The following is a 26,197-nucleotide window of genomic DNA, read 5'->3' as shown; positions in this document are numbered from 1 at the left end:
TTGCATCAATTGAGTTATTGAATATTGGTTTTATTTTTAATTGTATTGTTAAATTTGTATTGTTAATTGTGGATGATTTATGTACGAAGGACTTTCAACGGAAACAAGACCGCAAGAAATGCTCCTCTGAGACAGGATGTTTGACTGTACTTGTACTGTAATACATGCTACAGTTTACTGTAATACATGCTACTGTGTGACTGTACTTGTACTGTAATACATGCTACTGTTTGACTGTACTTGTACTGTAATACATGCTACTGTGTGACTGTACTTGTACTGTAATACATGCTACTGTGTGACTGTACTTGTACTGTAATACATGCTACAGTTTACTGTAATACATGCTACTGTGTGACTGTACTTGTACTGTAATACATGCTATTGTGTGACTGTACTTGTACTGTAATACATGCTACAGTTTACTGTAATACATGCTACTGTGTGACTGTACTTGTACTGTAATACATGCTACAGTTTACTGTAATACATGCTACTGTGTGACTGTACTTGTACTGTAATACATGCTACTGTTTGACTGTACTTGTACTGTAATACATGCTACTGTGTGACTGTACTTGTACTGTAATACATGCTACTGTGTGACTGTACTTGTACTGTAATACATGCTACAGTTTACTGTAATACATGCTACTGTGTGACTGTACTTGTACTGTAATACATGCTACTGTGTGACTGTACTTGTACTCTAATACATGCTACTGTGTGACTGTACTTGTACTGTAATACATACTACTGTGTGACTCTACTTGTACTGTAATACATGCTACTGTTTGACTGTACTTGTACTCTAATACATGCTACTGTGTGACTGTACTTGTACTGTAATACATGCTACTGTGTGACTCTACTTGTACTGTAATACACGCTACTGTTTGACTGTACTTGTACTCTAACATTCTATCTAATAAATATATTCATTCATTCATACACGGAGAAATACACGGAGAAATAAACAGAGAAATACACGGAGAAATACACGGAGAAATATACGGAGAAATACACAGAGAAATATACAAAGAAATATACGGCGAAATACACAGAGAAATACACGGAGGACTATACGGAGAAATACACGGAGACATTCACGGAGGAATATACGGAGAAATACACGGAGGAATACACGGAGAAATATACGGAGAAATACATGGAGAAATATATGGAGAAATACACGGAGAAATACACGGAGGAATACACGGAGAAATATACGGAGAAATACATGGAGAAATATACGGAGAAATACCCGGAGGACGAAACGGAGAAATACACGGAGAAATATATGGAGAAGTACACGAAGGAATACACTGGAGAAGTACACAGAGAAATACACGGAGGAATACACGGAGAAATACACGGAGAAATATAGAAATACACGGAGAAATACACGGAGAAATATAGAGAAATACACGGAGCAATACACAGAGAAATATACGGAGAAATACACTGAGAAATATATGGAAAAATACACGGAGGAATACACAGAGAAATACACGGAGGAATAAACGGAAAAATACACGGAGGAATACACGGAGGACTATACGGAGAAATACACAGAGGAATATACGGAGGAATATATGGAGGAATACACGGAGGAATACACGGAGAAATACACGGACCCAGACTGAGTCCTTTAGCCCAGTCCTGATTGGCTCCACGGTTGAAATGTGTTGCAGCGCTCATCCAAACCGAGTGGTGGACGAGGACAGTGGGACAGTGGGTGATTCTGGGGCGGCCCGTCCAGGTCCAAACCGAGTGGTGGACGAGGACAGTGGGACAGTGGGTGATTCTGGGGCGGCCCGTCCAGGTCCAAACCGAGTGGTGGACGAGGACAGTGGGACAGTGGGTGATTCTGGAGCGGCCCGTCCAGGTCCAAACCGAGTGGTGGACGAGGACAGTGGGACAGTGGGTGATTCTGGGGCGGCCCGTCCAGGTCCAAACCGAGTGGTGGACGAGGACAGTGGGACAGTGGGTGATTCTGGAGCGGCCCGTCCAGGTCCAAACCGAGTGGTGGACGAGGACAGTGGGACAGTGGGTGATTCTGGGGCGGCCCGTCCAGGTCCAAACCGAGTGGTGGACGAGGACAGTGGGACAGTGGGTGATTCTGGGGCGGCCCGTCCAGGTCCAAACCGAGTGGTGGACGAGGACAGTGGGACAGTGGGTGATTCTGGGGCGGCCCGTCCAGGTCCAAACCGAGTGGTGGACGAGGACAGTGGGACAGTGGGTGATTCTGGGGCGGCCCGTCCAGGTCCAAACCGAGTGGTGGACGAGGACAGTGGGACAGTGGGTGATTCTGGGGCGGCCCGTCCAGGTCCAAACCGAGTGGTGGACGAGGACAGTGGGACAGTGGGTGATTCTCCAGGTCCAGACTGTAATAACTATGGACAAACCATCAGCTGTGTCTTTCTAGGCCAGACAGAGGAAGACAAAGACTCGACATGTCTCTTCTGGACTGGACTAATGGTCTTTGTGTGTGTGAATGGACACCGGGCGGTTCCAGACAGAAGGCAGGACTTAAGTCCATGTTCGCCAAAGCGTAGCTAATGAATATCAACTAATCCCTCATCATCATCATCATCATCGTCACCTTCATCAGGGTCATCATCATCCTCCCATCTATTACCCAGAAAGAATATTTCTCAATTCTTTGAGAAATCTGGCAAAATTATGAGAAAAGGAAGAATCAAAATTCATAAATTTAACCGCTCTCTCTATCCCCCTCTCTCTCCCTCTGTCTGTCTCGCTTTCTCTCTCTCTCTTTCTCTCCCCTGCTCTCCCCCTCTCTCGCTCTCTCTCTCTTTCTCTCTGTCTGTCTCTCTCTCTCTCTTTCGCTCCCCTGCTCTCCCCCTCTCTCGCTCTCTCTCTCTCTCTGTCTGTCTCTCTCCCCCTCTCTCTCTGTCTCTCTCCCTCTCCATCTCCATCTTTCTCTCCCTCTCTCTCTCTCCCTCTCTCCCCCCTCTCTCTCTGTCTCTCTCCCCTCTCTCTCTCTGTCTCTCTCTCTCCTCTCCCCCTCACTCTCTCTCCCCCCCCCTCTCTCTCACTAACTGTAGGGGATTGTTGTTGTTTCTTAATCCTGATCGATTAATAATCTCATTTTACCTCAACCCAAACAAAGAGAGATGTAAAATGATTGCATTAATGTGTGTTTGTGTGTAGGTGGGCGTGTCCCTGGCCTCCAGTGCATGAAGAAACACGACGCTCTTCCATTAGCCAACATGCTAGCTCCAACATGCTCACAGAGCTGTGAGTGTAAACTGCTTTAGGACGTAATCTCTGTGCTGCAGAGTGTCTGCTAATCCACATGCTAGACTCCAGATTAACAAGCGGGGATGGGGATGTGCGCAAGGGAGGGGTTAAAACATGCTGTCCAGACTCCCCCACCCCATCGCCCATATATGCACAGATGATTACTCCCCCTCTATTCAGATTATAGTGTTTCGTGCTGCGCCTCCGCCATAGACAGTAAAAGGATCTCTCAGTGGCGTCCCCCAGGGCTCCGTTATTGGTCTTCTGGAGAAGCCCACCCCCCCCCCCGACTCAATGGCGATAGATGGGGTGGTGGTCACAGTTAAGCGTCGGAGATTACTGAAAACCTGAACCCTAACCCTTCCTAAGAACAGTACAGGAAGTAACCCAGAACAATATCTAATTACTGCTCAATGTCCATGCACACACACACACACACACACACACACACACACACCTTCAGTCAAGACCAGGCCGACCCCCGAACCCAAACACATTCACACAACGGCGTCAGCGTCCGTGGGGTAGGGGTTAGTGCCGTTGCCTCGCAGCAAGAAGGTCATGGGTTCAAACCCCGGTAACGTGCTCTGTCCAAGTCCGAAAGGGTTTTCTCTCAGTACGTTCTGTTGTGGCAGCGGGGTCCGGTCGTAGACGGTCAGAACCAACGCTCCAGACTCACCAAATGACAAATGATCTTCTCCTCTGGTCCCTGACAACCAACTCTACCTCATCTTCTTCACAAAGAGGAAGAGGAGGATAATAAGGGAGTTAAGACTGACTCTGAAAAACTAATGACTTTAAAAAAAAACAGATAATAGAGAAATCCAATTAAAATGTGATGATTGGCGCTGTGAGGTAGAGAGATTAAACTGTTTGTCAGAACCTCTATATAAAGCTTTGATTAGATGATGCTCGTAATAGCAGATTAATAGGTTATATATATTTGTACTCTAATAAAGACACATTTTTAGCACTGCAGCATCAAAAAGCCTGAAAAAAGTGTCCCAATCCTAAAACTGGAGGATAACGTCACAAAAAGGGTTTACATGAACACAACAATGTGTGTGTGTGTGTGTGTGTGTGTCTCTCAAGGTGACACACTCGTCCCCCTTCAGGGCTTTCCATTCTATTCTTTTCGGGATTGAATTTATGATGAAGTAATTTTGCCTCAGAAATTGCCCATGTCACTTGTGGCATCTGTCTGTGCCTTCGATCTCTCCTCCTCTCTCTATCTCTCCCTCTTTGTCTTTCTCTTTGACATGTCCATGTCCATGTCCATGTCCCAATGTCCCAATACACCAACACATCAAACGATTCGCCACCTAATAGGAAAGAAATGGGCGAGCTCCTCATTTCACACAAGCCAACATCCCGTCTTTGAACCGTTCAGCCGGCGACACACATTTTATTAAAAAGCAAAGACACACAGACACACTCAGGACGTCGACATTTTACTGTGAAAAATCACCTGCTTGTTTCAGGGGGAAATGGGAGGCGTGTGGAACGTGTCGTCAAACCGGAGAGGGAGATTCCTCAGAGACCTGTGGCCTAATTTCTTATTTTCAAGAGGAAACTTATCTCATTATATATAAGTTAACTTCCTGCTGGTCGATTCAAGGGCAACGAGCAGCCTTAAAGGAAACCAGGCTGTCACTGCTCTGCAGAGCGCACAGGTGCACACAGGCGTACAGGTGTGGAGTGAACCAAACTCGCTTCAGATCAGAGCGGAACAATTAAACGTACAGTGACGTCCACAAAGTTCAGGCTGCTCCTCTCATTCAGGACCGCGTGGACAGCTGTCCCGCATCAGACCCCCGTGTGGGACACTAAATCCTATTCCTGAACTGGGAATCCTGCTGGTGTGAGAGTGAGAATTCCCATCAGAGTCATGATCATCATGAATGCCTGGATCCATATTTGAATTGGTTTTGACAGTTAGCCGGTGGACCCAGGATCAGCAGCAGTTGATGCTGGACCCAGCAAGGACCCGGGGACCCTCTGCCCGGTTAGTCTGTCACCGTCCGGAGCCCAAACATGCTCATGAACAAGCAGCACTCATTTGACTCGGCAGCCAACAGAAACAGGCTGTAAAACAGAAATGCAGGAGATCTCCCGGCCCTGAGGCGTGGCCCGGTCTCCCCCCCTCCACCATATGGACATCTAACACAACCTCCACCCGTTCTCAGCGGAGGAGGAGTTGGTACCCTTCTTAATGGAACCCCCACACCCACCTTGATCGCCTTCTTCTGTCTCCAATTAAGGCTGTTTCATTATGGGATGTCATCAGGCCTGCTTTGGTCATGACATCACAGCTGTGGACGAATCAGGACGTGCAGAGAAGCCACAGGTGAAATGTAGGTCAGTGGGGACGTGCTCAGGGCAGTTTCTCCCTGGGCCAAGCTAAAGATGCTAAACGGGGCTGGGGTGAGGGCGCCTCCCACCCTCACCTGCCTCCCTCTTACCTCACACCGATGAGCAGCAGCTCTCAGTGTGGACGCGATGCTAGCTCGACGAGAAAACCAGTCCAATGCTGGACGCGATGCTAGCTCGACGAGAAAACCAGTCCAATGCTGGACGCGATGCTAGCTCGACTAGAAAACCACTCCAATGCTGGACGCGATGCTAGCTCGACTAGAAAACCAGTCCAATGCTGGACGCGATGCTAGCTCGACTAGAAAACCAGTCCAATGCTGGACGCGATGCTAGCTCGACTAGAAAACCAGTCCAATGCTGGACGCGATGCTAGCTCGACTAGAAAACCAGTCCAATGCTGGACGCGATGCTAGCTCGACGAGAAAACCAGTCCAATGCTGGACGCGATGCTAGCTCGACTAGAAAACCACTCCAATGCTGGACGCGATGCTAGCTCGACTAGAAAACCAGTCCAATGCTGGACGCGATGCTAGCTCGACTAGAAAACCAGTCCAATGCTGGACGCGATGCTAGCTCGACTAGAAAACCAGTCCAATGCTGGACGCGATGCTAGCTCGACTAGAAAACCAGTCCAATGCTGGACGCGATGCTAGCTCGACTAGAAAACCACTCCAATGCTGGACGCGATGCTAGCTCGACTAGAAAACCAGTGCAATGCTGGACGCGATGCTAGCTCGACTAGAAAACCAGTCCAATGCTGGACGCGATGCTAGCTCGACTAGAAAACCAGTCCAATGCTGGACGCGATGCTAGCTCGACTAGAAAACCAGTCCAATGCTGGACGCAATGCTAGCTCGACTAGAAAACCAGTCCAATGCTGGACGCGATGCTAGCTCGACTAGAAAACCAGTCCAATGCTGGACGCGATGCTAGCTCGACTAGAAAACCACTCCAATGCTGGACGCGATGCTAGCTCGACTAGAAAACCAGTCCAATGCTGGACGCGATGCTAGCTCGACTAGAAAACCAGTCCAATGCTGGACGCGATGCTAGCTCGACTAGAAAACCAGTCCAATGCTGGACGCAATGCTAGCTCGACTAGAAAACCAGTCCAATGCTGGACGCGATGCTAGCTCGACTAGAAAACCAGTCCAATGCTGGACGCGATGCTAGCTCGACTAGAAAACCACTCCAATGCTGGACGCGATGCTAGCTCGACTAGAAAACCAGTCCAATGCTGGACGCGATGCTAGCTCGACTAGAAAACCAGTCCAATGCTGGACGCGATGCTAGCTCGACTAGAAAACCAGTCCAATGCTGGACGCGATGCTAGCTCGACTAGAAAACCAGTCCAATGCTGGACGCGATGCTAGCTCGACGAGAAAACCAGTCCAATGCTGGACGCGATGCTAGCTCGACTAGAAAACCACTCCAATGCTGGACGCGATGCTAGCTCGACTAGAAAACCAGTCCAATGCTGGACGCGATGCTAGCTCGACTAGAAAACCAGTCCAATGCTGGACGCGATGCTAGCTCGACTAGAAAACCAGTCCAATGCTGGACGCGATGCTAGCTCGACTAGAAAACCAGTCCAATGCTGGACGCGATGCTAGCTCGACTAGAAAACCACTCCAATGCTGGACGCGATGCTAGCTCGACTAGAAAACCAGTCCAATGCTGGACGCGATGCTAGCTCGACTAGAAAACCAGTCCAATGCTGGACGCGATGCTAGCTCGACTAGAAAACCAGTCCAATGCTGGACGCGATGCTAGCTCGACTAGAAAACCAGTCCAATGCTGGACGCGATGCTAGCTCGACTAGAAAACCAGTCCAATGCTGGACGCGATGCTAGCTCGACTAGAAAACCAGTCCAATGCTGGACGCGATGCTAGCTCGACTAGAAAACCAGTCCAATGCTGGACGCGATGCTAGCTCGACTAGAAAACCAGTCCAATGCTGGACGCGATGCTAGCTCGACTAGAAAACCAGTCCAATGCTGGACGCGATGCTAGCTCGACTAGAAAACCAGTCCAATGCTGGACGCGATGCTAGCTCGACTAGAAAACCAGTCCAATGCTGGACGCGATGCTAGCTCGACTAGAAAACCAGTCCAATGCTGGACGCGATGCTAGCTCGACTAGAAAACCAGTCCAATGCTGGACGCGATGCTAGCTCGACTAGAAAACCAGTCCAATGCTGGACGCGATGCTAGCTCGACTAGAAAACCAGTCCAATGCTGGACGCGATGCTAGCTCGACTAGAAAACCAGTCCAATGCTGGACGCGATGCTAGCTCGACTAGAAAACCAGTCCAATGCTGGACGCGATGCTAGCTCGACTAGAAAACCAGTCCAATGCTGGACGCGATGCTAGCTCGACTAGAAAACCAGTCCAATGCTGGACGCGATGCTAGCTCGACTAGAAAACCAGTCCAATGCTGGACGCGATGCTAGCTCGACTAGAAAACCAGTCCAATGCTGGACGCGATGCTAGCTCGACTAGAAAACCAGTCCAATCCTAACGCTCTGAGGAGCGCGAGACTCGTTCCCACTTGTTACGTCATCGGTCCTCAGCTGATGGGATTCTGTCACACCTGGAGAGGGCTGCATTTGTCTCAGCCAATCAGCATCCAACCCAACCAGGTCATCTGTAGTCAGAAGAGCAACATGGAGTCAATGCTCTGAAGGCTGAGCCCGGTTCCACTGGACCAGAACTGGGTGTTCAGAGCGGTCAAGAGAAGTTCCCCAATGAAGGAGCAATAAAGTCCTGATTTATATCTGGTCTATGGCAGAGGGGGGGGGGGGGGGGTTCGGGTTAAGGGTTCGGGTTCAGGTAACGTGTCTAGGAGGGTTAGGGTTTGGGTTAAGGGTTCGTGTTCAGGTAACTTGTCCAGGAGGGTTAGGGTTAGGGTTCAGGGGATCACTCACCTGATCGCCTGAACCAGGTGAGTGATGAGGAAACGAATGACGTGTGTCATGCGTAAATCACGCACACGCTCATCTATTGTATCAAGCAATAAAGTTTAATTCAAGGTAACCAAACTCTTTAACGTGATGCATGCGCGGGAGGATTTATTCAGCAGTGACATCAAAATATAAAACAGTCAATGTAATCAATAAATGTGGGAGGGGCCAAGAGTTCAGCAGCGTGGGAGACCTGAGACCATGCAGGTTTAGAAGGTGAACTAAAACTCACGCACGGTGTGTCTGTGTGTGTGTGTGTGTGTGTGTGCGTGTGCGTGCGTGCGTGCGTGCGTGCAGGACAGAATAGGCGGAGCTAAAAGTGCTCCGGTCCAATCAGCTGCCGGGCTGAGCCTCTCCTCTCCAGTGAAAGCCTCCCGGTGAGGTGAGAGCGCAAATGTCAGGAGGGACTCGAGCACACGACCAGAGCACGACACCAGCCCGCCGCCCCGCGCCCCGCGCCCAGACCGGGATGCTTCGAGCGCAGAGACGCAAATCCTCCTTGCTGTTGTTTGTAGCTGAGCGCGTGAACTCCCCACGCGCGCCCACGTGTCCCTTTTCAGTGTGTGCGCTTCTTCATGTCTGCTGCTTCGGAAGGCGCGCCTCAGCACCAGCACCATGCGAGGTAAGCCCTCACTGAAGCCCGCACGGACGCGCGGCGCGCTTCATCCGACACTCGGCGAAGCTGTCCTCTTATTGGCAGCCGGTGGGTGTGCGTGGGGGAATCTGGAACGCGTGAAAAGTTGCGTTTCTCGGTGTGCGCGCGCGTGCGGGACACAGATTGGTGCTCAACGCCTCCTGAACGTGCGTAAATGTCATTAAATGATCTGGCGGCGCATGAGAACTTGAGAGAACGTTCTGGTGATCAACTTCGTGGACTGTTTCAGAACGTCTTACGCGCTCGGCTACTCTAACCCGCGCGCACACGCACAGATCAATAGTCTTCACACCTCCACTGAAACTTTCCTTGAAAGTATTTTTCCGTTGTTTTGTCATTCGTCTCTCCGTGAACCGCCGTGATTAATTGATGATTAATCCGGATCGTGTGATTAAATGATGATTTAATATTGATCCGGATCGTGATCCGCTTGTTATTTACTCAGGGTTTACATTTTAAATAACTTCGCCAAGATGTCTGACGTCATTCCTGCTGCCTGACATCATATTGAGAGAAACGTGAACTTTATAAAACAGCAATAATATCAATAAAGCTGCTGAAACCAAACTTTAGAGGATAAATCTTTATAATATAAAGTCATCGTTTCTTCAACCGGATCTTCTCGTTCTTCACGATGTTCGTTTTAAAGTAACTTCATTTTAAAACTGTTTGGATGTAGAGCTTCTTATGTCTCAGCCGACCCCCCCCCCCCCCCTACATGTGCACGCCGTGGGGGGCCATGCGAAAGCTGCTTTCACTTCATAGCGGTGGTTAGCAGAGGACACCCCCCCCCCCCCCCCCCCCCGCGCGTCTCTTTCCTCTTTCTCACCCCTCTTTCGATCTCTCTCTCTCCATCTTCCTCTCCCTCTGCACGCCCCAAAGGGTTTTGTCAGATATAATTAAATCAGGATAGGCCATGTGCCCCGCTCTCAACCTGTGTGTGTGTGTGTGTGTGTGTGTGCGCGTGTGTGCGCGTGTGCGTGTGTGTGTCGCCTCTACACAAAAACGTGTTCACAACTAGGTTTTAAAACATAGAAGCCTCTATCATTTTATACAAGTCACCGACCTGTATTCTATTCTATTCTATTCTATTGCCAGCCCAGAGGTGATGATGTCACCACAACACTGTCCAATCAGGAGGCCTTCTCTCTGTGTGCAGGATGTTCGGACCAGGATTATTATTTCAGTGTCATTGATGGAGATCCCCCATAAAATGATAATTTTATGTTCAGCTTTATTCATTATATTATTTTATTAAACAAATGTTATCATTGTTTGTGTTGATTTAATCATAACTTTATGTGGGTGCTACTTTATATATATATATGACTCATCCTTTTGTTATATCGTGTTGGAGGCATTTATTCAATAATAAAACGAATCAAGTTCACTGAAGGTTTTCAGTAATTACAAAGCTGGTAAGGAAACAGCTGGACTGTAGGGGACCTTTAGGGGGTGCTGCACCCTCCTCCTGGGGGGCCTGAATTAGTCCCACCATGTGTTTTGATCTATGCGTGTGATAAATAGAGACAAAGCAGCTGTGTGTAAGCGAGCATGCATTACTAAAATATCTAACAATAAATACGGATATATAATCAGAACCAATCAATAATAATAATAATATGCTTTATTTATATAGCACTTTTCTAGAAATAAAATTCACAAAGCGCTTTTAGAGACAATAAAAAATAAACAAGAACCGTACAAACACAAAACAGATTTTTAAATGCAACAGTGGCGTCAAGGGACATTGATGAGACGAGGTACCCGGTTGATGATGATGATGAATATATTTATTAGATAGAATGTTAGAGTACAAGTACAGTCACACAGTAGCATGTATTACAGTACAAGTACAGTCACACAGTAGCATGTATTACAGTACAAATAACGTCAAACATCCTGTCTAAGAGGAGCATTTCAAAAAAGCCCTTGCGGTCTTGTTTCCTTTGAAAGTCCTTCGTACATAAATCATCCACAAAAAACAATACAAATAACAATACAAATAAAAATAAATCCAATATTAAATTACGCAATTGATGCAACGTAACATTAGAAAGACAAAAATAAAATGTTATTACACCGCCAGTGCAAACTAACAATTAATCTAAAATAAATTACACCACTGATGCGAGATGACAATAAATAACTTACATGAATTACAATAAATTACTAAAGCAATTAATACGTGCAACATAGGTGGAAAAAAAAAAAAAAAAAAAAAAAAAAAGGAGGGGGGGTTTGACCCGGAGAGAGTCGTGATGACTATCTCCGTTTCTGTCCCCCTGAAAGGTGTATTTTTAGGGCCTTTTTGAAGGAGGCCAAAGAGGTGCATGTTTTGAGGGCGGGAGTCAAACAGTTCCACCCTTAGGGGCAGTATTATAAAAAGATGATTTACCCATGTTAGTCCTATAGGAGGGGGTAATCAGGTTGTTGTTTGAGCTCCCTCTAGTGTTGTGGCTGTGGGTGTCACTAAATCTGTGGAGGTGTTTATTCAGGTATGCAGGGATTGAGGGGACTGAGGGCAGAGCTGCATTGACTATTTTAAATGCCAATCCCATTTTGAGTTGTTTAACCCTGTCTTCTACCCTGAGCCATTTTAGGCTAGCAAAATGTCCAGGAAGAAGGTGGGTCATGGGCCCCAGATTGAGGAGTAGCCGAATCAGTTTGTTTTGGGAGGTTTGCAGCCTGGTTTTCAGGGACATTTTGATGTTTGAATACCAGGAGGTGCTAGCATAGTCAAAGAGGGGCTGAACGAGGGCTGCAGCAAGCGTCCGGAGAGCACTTTTGTTGACAAAAGCAGACATTCTGCCCAAAAATCTTGTTCTCTGATTGACTTTTTTGATCACCTTAGTTGCCATACTATCGCCAGACAGGTATTTGTCAAGAACACAGCCCAAATAGGTAATCTCTTCTTTGCTGGAGATTACTGTATTATCGACTGTGACCTTGAAATCATTAACATTTATCTCACGCAGAGAGTGTTTAGACCCAAAAAGAATCGATTCGGTTTTACCAAGATGTAGTGACAGTTTGTTATCACTGTCGGTTTAAAAGCAAGAACCATAAAACAATGTTAAAAAATAAATTAAAAATAAAGAAATAAATGAAAAGTAATTAGAATAGGGGACTCCTTCAATTAAAAGCCAGTCTATATAAATACGTTTTAAAAGAAGTTACGGAATCTGCAAGCCGTATATTTTCAGGCAGGTCGTTCCAAAGCCGAGGGGCCCTGATGGCGGGTGCTCGGTCACCTTTAGATTTTAACCTCGACTTTGGAACGACCAGAAATCCTTGACCCGAGGATCTCAAGGAGTTTGATCCTGCTGAACCAGACCCATTCTGTTTGGCCCGGTGGCCCCGCTCGGTGAACCGGGTCAGCCGGGCACAGGGTTCAGCGATGGGGGGAGGAGGTGTAGACTAGTCAGGTAACAAATCAGCAGCGCCGGCCCAGTGCCGATAGAATCCGTCCCACGCCGATTGATTGTAAAGCATCGATGTTCAGCGTCTGTTCAGACGATCAATCCCGCAGTCCTACCTTTAAGTGTCATTTTGTTTCTATCATTTGTCATGTTTTTGCTGATTAATCATTATACATATTTAAAATCTTTTCTTCACTGGATCGCCCGGGGTCCCGGGTCCGACTCTGGAAGCCCCAGAGAACATGTGTGGCTCTGCTGCTGTGGAGCCGACGTCGGATCCATCGGGCGCATTACGACCGTCGTACGGCGGCCGATGGATCCGACGTCGTACGGTGACCGATGGAGCCGTTATATTGAACGATGACAGCTATCATTATGAAGCAACCCGATGCTAACGGCTAGCAGAGCTTCGTCTCTATTGTTGCCATGACATTATTTTACACAGCAGATACCTGTCCCCAGTACCACAGTGTCCAGTGGGTACCTGTCCCCAGGTAACCCTGTGTCCACTGGATACCTGGCCCCAGGTACCACAGTGTCCAGTAGGTACCTGCCCCCAGGTAACAGTGTCCAGTGTATACCTGCCCCCGGTACCACAGTGTCCAGTGGGTACCTGCCCCTAGGTAACAGTGTCCAGTGTATACCTGCCCCCGGTACCACAGTGTCCAGTGTATACCTGCCCCCGGTACCACAGTGTCCAGTGGGTACCTGTCCCCAGGTAGCCCAGTATTCTTGTGCTTTGTGCTGACTAATGGCCGCTGTTGTATAAGAAGACTGGAGAGATTACCTCACCCTGTTAATCCCAAACACACACACAGCTGCACTGACTACCTCCGGAAATACGTTTTCACGTACGGCGTACTGTGGAAATGAGTACGGGGGAATCTGTAAATACGGGAAAATTCCAAATAAAGCAGTGATTCTGAAAATACCGTGCCAAAACTTCTCAAGTTACGCTTCCGTTGTCGTCGGCAACACGAGCTGAATTTCTGCCACTTTTCAACGATAACCCCCCCCCCCCGGATCAGAGTGGAGGGGTCACAGAGTGGAACCTGTTATGACTCTTATTGAGGTCTGGGTTTTGTGTTAAACACTTCCTGTATTATCTTTTTGTATTGTCGCAATTTCCTTTTATGCCGTTTTTATTTTGAAGTACTTCCTGCTTGGCACTTAGCGGATGCATGAAAACAAGATGTTCTGATGTGTTTCTGGTTTTTCTACTTGTTCCAGCAGCTGCTAGAATTCAGAAGAAGCTCTTCTGGTTTTATCCGGTGTGCAGGAAAAAACAGGAATTCCTTTCTGGACATGAAGATGCAGAACATGCAGGATATTAGCATTAGCTACAAATTAGCTCTGCTAACGGTGGGCAGGATTGAGACGTGTTTTCTTAATGGCAAAGATTAGCTTGTTTTAGAGCTCGTAAACTCATTGAAGAGACTCTTATTAGGCCAAGTTTCTCTCTCTTTGTTCATCCCCCTCTCTCTCTCTCTCTACTCATCCCTCTCTTTACTCTGCAACACATTGAAGATGTGCCCGTTGTCGTGCATGTTTCTGTCATTCACAGAAAGTATTCAGTTTTGAAAGTCAGCTGCTGCCGTCCCGGTTCAGATTTAAAGGTCATATATTCTACCCTTTTCCCACAAGTTAACGCAGTTCCCAGACAGTTATATGATGATGATGATGAGTATATTTATTAGATAGAATGTTAGAGTAGTACAAGTACAGTCAGACAGTAGCATGTATTACAGTACAAGTACAGTCACACAGTAGCATGTATTACAGTACAAGTACAGTCAGACAGTAGCATGTATTACAGTACAAGTACAGTCACACAGTAGCATGTATTACAGTACAAGTACAGTCAAACATCCTGTCTCAGAGGAGCATTTCTTGCGGTCTTGTTTCCTTTGAAAGTCCTTCGTACATAAATCATCGACATTTAACAGTACAAATAAAACTAATATTAAAATACTCAATTAATGCAAAATAACAATACATTACAAAGACACTTAATACGTGCAACGTAGGTGGACAAAAGGGGGGGGGGGTTGATCCGGAGAGAGTCGTGATGACTATCCCCGTTTCTCTCCCCCTGAAAGGTGTATTTTTAGGGCCGTTTTGAAGGAGGCCAAAGAGGTGCATGTTTTAGGAGTCAAGCATTTCCACCCATGAAATATCTGTGACAGGGTTTGATCCAAACAGCAAACAGCTGCTGCAGGACAGCATCCCTCTTTTCTGTCTCAAGCAGAAAAGGAAACTGAAACCAAACTCATAGTGGGCAGCTGCTCGTTTCCATGGTAACCGGTGAGGTAACTTTTTTAACGCACACTAAAACATTTTGGCCAATTTTCGCTGTAACTATCAACAAAAATAAACTTTATCCACCTTGTTCTTCTTCTTGTTCGACTCATGGAGGAGACACGGAGAGAGCGTGGACATGCGGAGCGCAGACACGGGGCGTGTGGACACATCTTGTGAAAGTCCCCCCCGTTGTGATGTCACGCTGCCGACGTGTTTCAATACTTGATTACAGAACTACGCAAACTACACAGGATTGACTGGATGGTTTATTTAGCAGTTTTTGGGTTTGTAATGACCCAAAACCACCAAATATTAGTGTAGAAACAGGAGAAAGGTGAGTTTTTCAGAATATGTCCCCATTTTCGGATCAGTTTTCGCTCATTTTGCCCGATTTTCCAAGGCCCACAGATTATTCTTTCCTATGACTATGTGAACCTACCAAATGAAAGATTAAAGTATCTTCTTTCATCAAGTGTGTTCCTCCTCTGGAGTTATTGGCCGTCGAAGAGAGGAAGATTTCAATGTCAGTCTTGGCAATGAATGTTTGGGTTATAAAAAACAACGTCTTTAGACGGCACACAAAGAGTTAAGGTTACAGGGGATTTAGTTAAATCTTTCCACTGGAGAGAGCCGGGCCGGGCCGGGCCGGGCCGGGCCGGGCTGTGTGTGTCTTTGAGATCAATGTGGTCTGTGAGATGCCCCTGGGGCCACTTTGGGGAGAAGCTTGTTAGGCTGAGTTAAATTGTTGCCCAAGGCGAGCTATTAGCAGCGTCCCTGAGAGGACACACATCATCCACAATGGGTGCACACACACACACATTGACAAAGCTTTAAAAATCATTCCCGTGTCATTGTCAGGATAACGGTCTGCGTCACACGGCCGATAACTAATATTTAAAACCATGAATAACTGAAGGATGCTGTTTGGCTGAAAATCATAAAAACTACTGGACAAAAAAAATATTTGATAAATGTGAAAAAGGTTTGGTTCTATAATGTAGTACACAAAATACTCACTCAGTACTACAATTACAGCTGGTCCTCACTTACCGGTAATGAAGTACTTGTTTAACGATGACTCGGCTTTCTGACATTTAAAAGTCTGTTTAGCGACAAGGAAGCGCTGGAGTACGTACATATAGTAATACTACACATGTAGAGCAGAAACGCAATATACGAATGAAATATAAACATATTTTCATTCATCCATTCCTTGTCATGTCGGCTTTATGCGCTTCACGAGTCACGGGGGTTCAATGGGCGAGAAGTGGGGTACACCCCGGAAGTGTCGCCAGCGCATTGCGGGGTAAAGATTTTTTGACCACACAAAATGTCGTCATGGCGACACTTAATGTTTCGTTTAACAGAGGAAGGACAGAGTCAGTGATGTCATTCTGTCCAGACCACCTGACCAGAAATGGAGGCAAATTGTCTTCATCTTACGTAAGAATTAAAAGCATTTTTCCATCATTCCCTCCATGGAAGTGCATCTTTCTCTTCTTCTACACTGGGACATCCAGCTCCCTGCCCTTCCCCCTAACACACACACACACACACACACACATTGTCATCTACGATTAGGCTCAAGAGAAACACCAAGGAGGAGCGTCAGGTTGAAGGAGGATGAGGAGAACTGAATCCTTTTGTTGTGTTTGTTATGATCGGTAACAGTGTAGACATAGTGGATCGCCTCAAAATCAGTACCACAACCCCTGTGTGTGTGTGTAGGGTGTATGTCGGCTGCGTGTGTGTTAGGGTGTGTGTCGCCTGCGTGTGGGTCAGGGTGCGTGTGGGTTCGCGTGTGTGTCGCCTGCGTGTGGGTCAGGGTGCGTGTGGGTTCGCGTGTGTGTCGCCTGCGTGTGGGTTAGGGTGTGTGTCGCCTGTGTGTGTCAGGGTGTGTGTCGGCTGCGTGTGGGTCAGGGTGTGTGTGGGTTCGCGTGTGTGTCGCCTGCGTGTGGGTTAGGGTGTGTGTCGGCTGCGTGTGGGTCAGGGTGTGTGTGGGTTCGCGTGTGTGTCGCCTGCGTGTGGGTTAGGGTGTGTGTCGGCTGCGTGTGGGTCAGGGTGTGTGTCGGCTGCGTGTGGGTCAGGGTGTGTGTGGGTTCGCGTGTGTGTTGCCTGCGTGTGGGTTAGGGTGTGTGTCGGCTGCGTGTGGGTCAGGGTGTGTGTCGGCTGCGTGTGGGTCAAGGTGTGTGTCGGCTGCGTGTGTTCAGGGTGTGTGTCGGGTGCGTGTGGGTTAGGGTGTGTGTTGGCTGCGTGTGGGTCAGGGTGTGTGTTGCCTGCGTGTGGGTCAGGGTGTGTGTGGGTTCGCGTGTGTGTCGCCTGCGTGTGGGTTAGGGTGTGTGTCGGCTGCGTGTGGGTCAGGGTGTGTGTCGCCTGCGTGTGGGTCAGGGTGTGTGTCGCCTGCGTGTGGGTCAGGGTGTGTGTCGCCTGCGTGTGGGTTAGGGTGTGTGTCGGCTGTGTGTGGGTCAGGGTGTGTGTCGGCTGCGTGTGTTCAGGGTGTGTGTCGGGTGCATGTGGGTCAAGGTGTGTGTCGCCTGCGTGTGGGTCAGGGTGTGTGTCGGCTGCGTGTGTTCAGGGTGTGTGTCGGGTGCGTGTCGGGTGCGTGTGGGTCAAGGTGTGTGTCGGCTGCGTGTGGGTCAAGGTGTGTGTCGCCTGTGTGTGTACAGTGGACCTGGGTTCAGGGTCAGCTTTACCCTGTGGATTGTTTCCCACGCCTGTATCTCCTCTTACCCATCTGAGGACACATCGTGTGTGTGTGTGTGAGAATCGATGTGCTGGATCATAGCCAGTTGCCCCCTTCTGTTCCATCTCCATGGCATCCAATCACAGCACGGCACAATATTCTACAAGTAAACCGCAGCTGATCCCAGACCTGCGATCTGAGCAATTACCCAGAGTGCTTTTGGGCCACATGGCAAGCTGGGCAAGCTCATGCCCCCTGACATACAGCATGGGGGAGGGTGAGAGGCTGTTTTCTGACTGTTTGTGCATCGGCAGAGTGTGGGGGGTCGATGACGAAGGGCTGCTGGGAAACGAAGGTGGGGGGGTAGCGACAGCATGAGTGTTGACATCACCGAGTGGACAAAGGCATGGCGTCGGGGAGGGACTGCTCATGAGTCTAGCACATGGGTTAGGGACCACCGGCCCCGCCTCCATCCCTCGCATCATTTGTGTTTGGGTCGGGACAACCATCGTTAGCGTGGAGACGACCATCGTTAGCGTGGAGACGACCATCGTTATCGTGAAGACGACCATCGTTAGCGTGGAGACGACCATCGTTAGCGTGGAGACGACCATCGCTAGCGTGGAGACGACCATCGTTAGCGTGGAGACGACCATCGTTAGCGTGGAGACGACCATCGTTAGCGTGGAGACGACCATCGTTATCGTGGAGACGACCATCGTTAGCGTGGAGACGACCATCGTTAGCGTGGAGACGACCATCGTTAGCGTGGAGACGACCATCGTTAGCGTGGAGACAACCATCGTTAGCGTGGAGACGACCATCGTTATCGTGGAGACGACCATCGCTAGCGTGGAGACGACCATCGTTAGCGTGGAGACGACCATCGTTATCGTGGAGACGACCATCGTTATCGTGGAGACGACCATCGCTAGCGTGGAGACGACCATCGTTATCGTGGAGACGACCATCGTTATCGTGGAGACGACCATCGTTAGCGTGGAGACGACCATCGCTAGCGTGGAGACGACCATCGCTAGCGTGGAGACGACCATCGTTAGCGTGGAGACGACCATCGCTAGCGTGGAGACGACCATCGCTAGCGTAGAGATGAGCGAACGATATTTGCTTTGCGGGTCACGGGAGTTGCTGGAGTCTATCCCATCTTGCTAGGGGTGAGCGGTGGGGTGCACCTTGGATGTGTCGCCAGAACATCGCGGGGCTACAGGGAGAACATACAAATGCCCCACAGATAGGATTCAAACCCAGAACCTTCTTGCTGTGCGGCGACAGCGCTAATTTTATTTGCTTATAAGCATTTATTAGGCTCATTTAGCTCATTTAGAAGAATACCAGCTACAGCAGACCATTACGCCGGTTTCAAAACTTTTTTCGAAGCCTATATAAAATGAGTGCTGTGTGGGGAGGATGGTAGGATTCACCGAACCCGCTGTTTGCTGCTGTCAGTCACAAAGCCAAGCGAAACCGACGCAGGACAGACCAAAGGCTGTCTCGTTTCTTGTCCTCTAAGGAGAGCAGAGAGTCCAGAACTATTCACACTAGTCTTCAGAGTTCAGACAGTGAAACCCGGCAGGATGGAGGGAAGCGTGGCAGCAGTCCGTTTGATTTTAATGGGACAGTATGATGTGGAAACATGACGGGAGACACAGGGGACACAACCCAAGCAGCGCGTTTTACGCTATTCCCAGCTGTGTGCTCATCCACTCTGCGATCACGCCACCAAAGTTCTCTGTGTTTTTCATCATCGGCAGGAGGCAAAAAATCGTGTTCCTCTCTAAGCTCTATGAGACGAGGAAGATGGAAATAGATGATGAAATACGACAACTGAAATGATTTCCCAGGCACTAACAGCGAGGAGGAACACTCAAACGAAAAAGCCAAACAGACTGAAGAGGAGCGGATTGTGAACAGCGACCGCGTATTTCACACATCTGAGGCAGATTTAACAAGGAGTGGGGGGTAAAGTGCTGATCTCCTTCATTCTCCCAGAAGTTAACTGGAAAGAAGCTATGCATATTTTTAATGAAGTGGAGATGCCACCCACATCCATCCCAAAAATCAGCCCTTTGGGACTGCAGCAGGAGTTTGCATTTCTGAAGTGGCAAAAGTTCGGGTAGAAAGTGATTCCAACAGTTCCCTAAGCTGCGAGACGACTCCAGTGAATACCGTTACTGCTAACTGCCTGTTGTGGACCCAATGAATCAAACATGCACGTCTAATCTGTCCCATTTACAACACAGCACAGCGGCACCTAGTGGCGTCAAGCCGCCGTTGCATTGTCCGTCCGGAGGAGCCCACGCCTCTTTAAACTGGTCGACCCTTTGTGCTACATCAGTCCTCTTCCTGCAGCGCGATCTGGATCATTAGGCTTCTATTTAGGGAGCGATCCAGCCCAGGGAATACCCAGGAGATCCTCACCTAATTAAAAATCAATTACAGCCTAGCATCCAGAGTCTCCATGGCCAAACTCTACACAACTCACGGTCTGATCCTCGTCTGAGTCCCGCCGTTACATAACAACCTCAGGGCGACACTCCCACGGGCCAGCTCAGAAATAAGTCCCTCCCACCCCGATGAAAGGCAACATGCACAGTGCATTTCATTGGTGCAGCACAGTTTAAAAAAGCTGCTCGAGTTATGTTAATGACATAAGGAAAGTTAGAATCAATGGATAATGAATCTGCAGCTGATGCAGCGACCGGATGTCAGTTCCTCCCTCGCCGCTGAGAGCGGCCAACGGGAAGAAGAGGTGATGATAAACCGAGGTATAGCCGAATGACATCACTTCCTTTAAAGATGACAAACAGACGAGTGCAGAGTGGGCGGTCACCCTGGCAACAGTGATGCTGTCATGACCATCTCTGTATCCTACCTGACAGTCCCCACTGGCAATGGCCACACCCACACACATCTTCACAGACACCGGTTCATCACAGGAAACGGTGTGATCAGTCACTCCCTCAAACACTCCTCAACATCCACACAGGGAAAGACAGAACCCAACTAGCCCCACAAGAGCAAGCACTTTGGCAACGGAGGCAAGGAAAAACTTCTCTTTAACAGGCAGAAACCTAGGCTCATGGTGGACGGCCATCTGTCTGACCGGCTGGGTTGAGAGAGAGAGAGAGAGAGAGAGAGAGAGAATGCAGGTCGGAGGAGAGTCAAAAACAAGGAGATTTATAGGGAAGCGATAGCAAGACAGAGCAGGAGCACATGTAATCACAGAGAACCCTACACAAAGTGGAAAATGTAAAGTTGTTCTTCCAAAAATCATCTGTATATTCCAGATCTGGGCGGAACACATTCAGATTGTCTAAAGTACCCATGGAGGTTCCTTTCATCCTGGGTTTCAGGTAAAGTAACCTGAGACTGGGAGGGGCAGAGAATCACCTGAGCTGTGATACTAACCTGTTGTACAAACTAACAATAGTTTGAACCTGGCTACGCTCATTGGCGCTCCGCATATGGAGCTATGTGTTGTCTCTGTTCTCACCCAGTTTGGTGCCAGCTGGTTGGTGGAAATGGGTCGTGTCTTGAGCTTCCTTCCACTCGCCACTCATCCTCCGTTAACCGGCTGCAGAGGGACGGTCGGTGTGAGGTGCTGAATGTGTGTTCTAACAGGGTGGAGTCCATGACCTCCACCTGCCTCCCAATGGCCACTAGGGGGCAGACAGACAGTGAAGAAGAAGGTGCATTGCAGGAGTGCATGTGTGTGTACATCTCTAGAGTTGTATTCGACATATACATGCACACAAACATACTTCACATTTCTGAACGTTCCTGAGTGGAATCGACTGGGAAGAGTTGCCGTAAGCAGACTGTGAATCCGTTTTACACGATGATTGCATCTCATCTGGACTCAGAAAGTAAAACTTGCAGAAAGGGAGTGTGCAGGGAGATTACAACTATTTCAGCTGCGGTTAAGCCAGTGCTAAGAGGAGGGAGCCAACTGGTCGGGAAATAATTTAGGATTACATAGGCGGCCTAATCTCTTTATAGAGGCTGTGCTATCTCAGCAGAGATACTGCTACATCTCATGTCGAGGAGCAAGCACAGCTTCTCATGACAATTATGGGTAATAAGTGCAAAGACACGGGCAACAGGTGCTTCTGACTTAAAGGACCGGATTTCATTTACATGGAGCTTCCAATACACAGTGAGTAACAGTTACTACTCCATTTAATGAAAAGCAACTCACTGATAAGATTACCACAAGGTTGTAGAAGTCAGTGTGCGACAGAGACGGTTGAATAGACATCCTCCAGTGATGTCAATATGCAGGGGTCTCTCCTTCAAGCAAACAAAAGACCCCCACCCATGCACAGTAAATGCTATTCTGCCATGTCTGCAGTCCTTGTCATGTTAGCAGCGGGGCGAGCTGAACGTCCAGATGTCACGGTGCCCCTGTGAAGCCGGAGTCAGACACATTCACCTCCAGCTGGGGTCTAAAAACCCTGAGAGGACTCGAAATCCAGGCCTGTCCAACATATTTTGTGTAAAATGCCTCCTTTCTTCTTGCAGCCCAAATTGAAGTTATACCATGCAAGATCTGCGGAGACAAATCATCAGGGATCCACTATGGAGTCATTACCTGTGAGGGATGTAAGGTGAGACTGATCCTCAAACCCTGGTGCACCCACACTGTGTTCTGTGTAGCTGAATTCTGCATCCATGCTGTCTGCCCACCTGTGAGCAGGGTTTCTTCAGACGGAGTCAGCAGAACAATGCATCCTACTCCTGCCCCCGCCAGAGGAACTGCCTCATAGACAGAACAAACCGCAACCGCTGCCAACACTGCCGCCTGCAGAAATGTCTGGCCCTTGGCATGTCCAGAGACGGTGAGGCGTACTAAACCAGAATCCGTGTTGGGAATGAATAATTCAAGTGCTGCTCCAGACATGTTCTAGAACGTTTCAGTGAAAGTTGGGGCAAGCAGAAAGTGTTGATGTAGTTGTATCCACGTATGTTAAAAGAAGGTTGTTACTGAGTCATCATAAATGTTTTGTAAGTACACACACATACCTGCAAAGCTCCCAGGATCACACGGACCTGTTTCCTGCTGTTATACGTCTCTGAATGCTATATCGTGCCGACTGACTCCATAATGCTTCCTGAACAAGCTGTTGTTGGTTGGTTGGTTGCCTAATCGCTCTTGTTTCGGTGCAGCGGTCAAGTTTGGCCGAATGTCCAAGAAGCAGCGCGACAGCCTGTATGCGGAGGTCCAGAAGCACCAGGCGAGGCTGCAGGAGCAGCGGCAGCAGCAGACCGGGGAGGCTGAAGCCCTGGCACGCGTCTACTCGTCCAGCCTGTCCAACGGACTGTCCACACTGAACCACGAGATTGGCGGCACCTATGCCAACGGTCACGTCATTGAGCTGCCCAAGGGAGGCCACGGCAATTGCAGTGGGCTGCCAGGGGGATACTATGGGATGGATTCCACCCAGCCATCTCCAGACCAATCAGGTTTGGACATGTCAGGCATGAAGCATATTAAGCAGGAGCCGGTGTACGACCTGACACCAGTGCCCAACCTGTTCAACTACGGAGGCTACCAAGAAAGCCAGCTGGGGCCCAGCAACGTCAGCATGGGAGAGCTGGGTAACGACTGCACCACATCTCTGTCCGCCTGCAACACGGCTCGTCGTTTAAAAGCACTAATCCACATGGAAATATTAGCCACAAGCAGTTCTGGTCCAGACCACTAATCCAAGAGGTCAGCCGGGCTCAGAGCCAGCTGACGAGGTGGCAAGTTACTGCTACATGATGTCACAGACCCACGCCCACGATCAATCAGTAGCATGTCACACACCCACGATCAATCAGTAGCATGTCACACAACCACGATCAATCAGTAGCATGTCACACACCAATGATCAATCAGTAGCATGTCACACAACCACGATCAATCAGTAGCATGTCACACAACCACGATCAATCAGTAGCATGTCACACAACCACGATCAATCAGTAGCATGTCACACAACCACGATCAATCAGTAGCATGTCACACACCAATGATCAATCAGTAGCATGTCACACAACCACGATCAATCAGTAGCATGTCACACAACCACGATCAATCAGTAGCATGTCACACAACCACGATCAATCAGTAGCATGTCACACAACCACGATCAATCAGTAGCATGTCACACAACCACGATCAATCAGTAGCATGTCACACACCAATGATCAATCAGTAGCATGTCACACACCCACGATCAATCAGTAGCATGTCACACAACCACGATCAATCAGTAGCATGTCACACACCAATGATCATGATCAAACAGTAGCTTACCACACACCAATGATCAATCAGTAGCATGTCACACACCAATGATCATGATCAAACAGTAGCTTACCACACACCCACGATCAATCAGTAGCATGTCACACACCCACGATCAATCAGTAGCATGTCACACAACCACGATCAATCAGTAGCATGTCACACACCAATGATCATGATCAAACAGTAGCTTACCACACACCCACGATCAATCGGTAGCATATCATTGACCGTGATCAATTTCTTCCAGACCGGATTGCACAGAATATCATCAAATCCCACCTGGAGACGTGTCAGTTCACAACGGAGGAGCTGCAGCAGCTCGCCTGGCAGAGCCACGCCTACGAAGAGGTCAAGGTGTACCAGAGCAAGGTGAGCTCCTTCAGGTGCTTCCATGACCCTCTGAGTTCACTGAGTTCTACTTGTCCAGCTGGCAGGTGAGGGGACAGACGAAGACTGTCTTTGAGACATTCAGTTTGGCGTTTCTGTTTCTCACTGATAGTAAAGTAAAGGTTCCACAGGAATATCAGCGTAGCGAGAACAGGTGGGCCCAAGTTCTGGAACCGGTTCCTCCACGACCTGCAGCTGAAACTTGAATATTGATTAGCGTGTACGAGTCGAAGCAGCACACGCGGCCTAACGCCACGCAGCCTAACGCCATGCCCCCCCTCCAGCCCAGGGACCTGCTGTGGCAGCAGTGTGCCATCCAGATCACCCACGCCATCCAGTACGTGGTGGAGTTCGCCAAGCGCATCTCAGGCTTCATGGAACTGTGCCAAAACGACCAGATCCTCCTGCTCAAGTCAGGTGAGTGGACCCGATCAGAATCATTGATCAGAATGGGTTTACTTGTCCTTACATCGGCATCGGTGGTTGTTCCAGGCTGTCTGGAGGTGGTTCTGGTCCGGATGTGCAGGGCGTTCAACCCGCTCAACAACACGGTGCTTTTTGAAGGGAAGTTTGGAGGCATGCAGATGTTCAAAGCTCTGGGTAAGACCGCTACCCGGGGTGAGGGCGGGAGCGGGCTAAACTGGAATGACCTTCTCTGTCCTCCCTCTGCTTCCCGCCAAGGTTGCGATGACCTTGTGAGTGCAGTGTTTGACTTTGCCAAGAGTTTGTGTTCGCTGCAGCTGACAGAGGAGGAGATCGCTCTGTTCTCAGCCGCCGTTCTCATTTCCACAGGTCAGTCGATCACAGCCGAAGCAAAGATAAAAGCAAAGATAAAACACCTGCTGTCGTTCTTCCTACTCAGATCGCCCGTGGCTGATGGAGCCTCGGAAAGTCCAGAAGCTCCAGGAGAAGATCTACTTCTCTCTGCAGCACATTATGCAGAAGAACCACATGGATGAAGACGCACTGGCGAAGGTGAGCTAAGCTAGGCCCGTAGTGAGAGACGGCCTGAAGGGCCAAAGGAGGCTCATACTTGTTCTCTGGTCTCAGTTCCCTGTCCCATGTCTGTCCCTTTTGTCTGGCAGCTGATCAGCAGAATCCCAACTTTATCGGCCCTGTGCACTCTCCACACAGAGGAGCTCCAGGCCTTCCAGCAGCTCCACCCAGAAACAGTCAACGTCCTCTTCCCTCCGCTCTACAAAGAACTCTTCAATCCTGACCCCAACTCCATCATGGCCATGCCCAAATGACCGTCAGTGGTCTCAATGCAGCAGAGGTCAGGGGCGTGGCAGCGTCGACGTCGTCATCGCTGTGTTCCAGGCCGCCTGCAGCCCGACGCCGGAACCTTACCGTTACTGCCAACAGAACCAGGAATGTTCAGCACTTATCCGTCCTGTTCACCGACACAGTCGGAAGAATGTCTAAACGAGTCCAACGACTCCGAGCCACAGTCGGCGTGGGGCGTCCTCCTGTCTGCTCCACTCGACTGACTAGAAATGTACCGACTGTAAAAGCCCGAGGGACGAATTTCTAAAAGCTGGGTCAGTTTATCTGTTTTATAAAACCTTTAGTTTGTTTGCTGTGAAGTGGAAGAAAACCTCAGAGAAAAGGAGAGAGAAGCTCCTGCTGATATTATTCTAGTGCAGCGCGGAGTCCAGTATTAGTTCTTGTTCTGTTGACAAATTAGTTCTAGTTTAAATACCTTGTCTTGTGCTTTTATTTTCTTGTGTACAGAATTTGTAAAGATGAGACTTGTAAAAGAATATTGGGTAAAATTGGGAACCGATTTGATTGATATATAGAAGCCTTGTCTGGATTCGGTTCCTATAAAAG

The 26,197-nt window shown here is 48.7% G+C and overlaps 1 protein-coding gene across 1 annotated transcript; it reads left to right on the top strand.

Moving 5' to 3' along the window:
* Nucleotides 1–21,819: 21,819 nt before the first annotated feature.
* rorb (RAR-related orphan receptor B) lies at nt 21,820–25,614 on the top strand. The gene is made up of 10 exons (XM_068760713.1): nt 21,820–21,838; nt 22,204–22,289; nt 22,379–22,520; nt 22,849–23,280; nt 24,225–24,346; nt 24,649–24,781; nt 24,857–24,964; nt 25,046–25,156; nt 25,227–25,339; nt 25,450–25,614. Exons 1-10 carry the CDS (start codon nt 21,820–21,822, stop codon nt 25,612–25,614), a joined length of 1,431 nt encoding a protein of 476 aa, XP_068616814.1.
* Nucleotides 25,615–26,197: the final 583 nt, after the last annotated feature.

The sequence above is a fragment of the Brachionichthys hirsutus genome, chromosome 4 (genome assembly GCF_040956055.1).
Source record: "Brachionichthys hirsutus isolate HB-005 chromosome 4, CSIRO-AGI_Bhir_v1, whole genome shotgun sequence".
Lineage (NCBI taxonomy): Eukaryota > Metazoa > Chordata > Actinopteri > Lophiiformes > Brachionichthyidae > Brachionichthys > Brachionichthys hirsutus.
The sequence above is the reverse complement of the archived record's forward strand: the minus strand, read 5'-3'. Positions and strand labels throughout refer to the sequence as shown.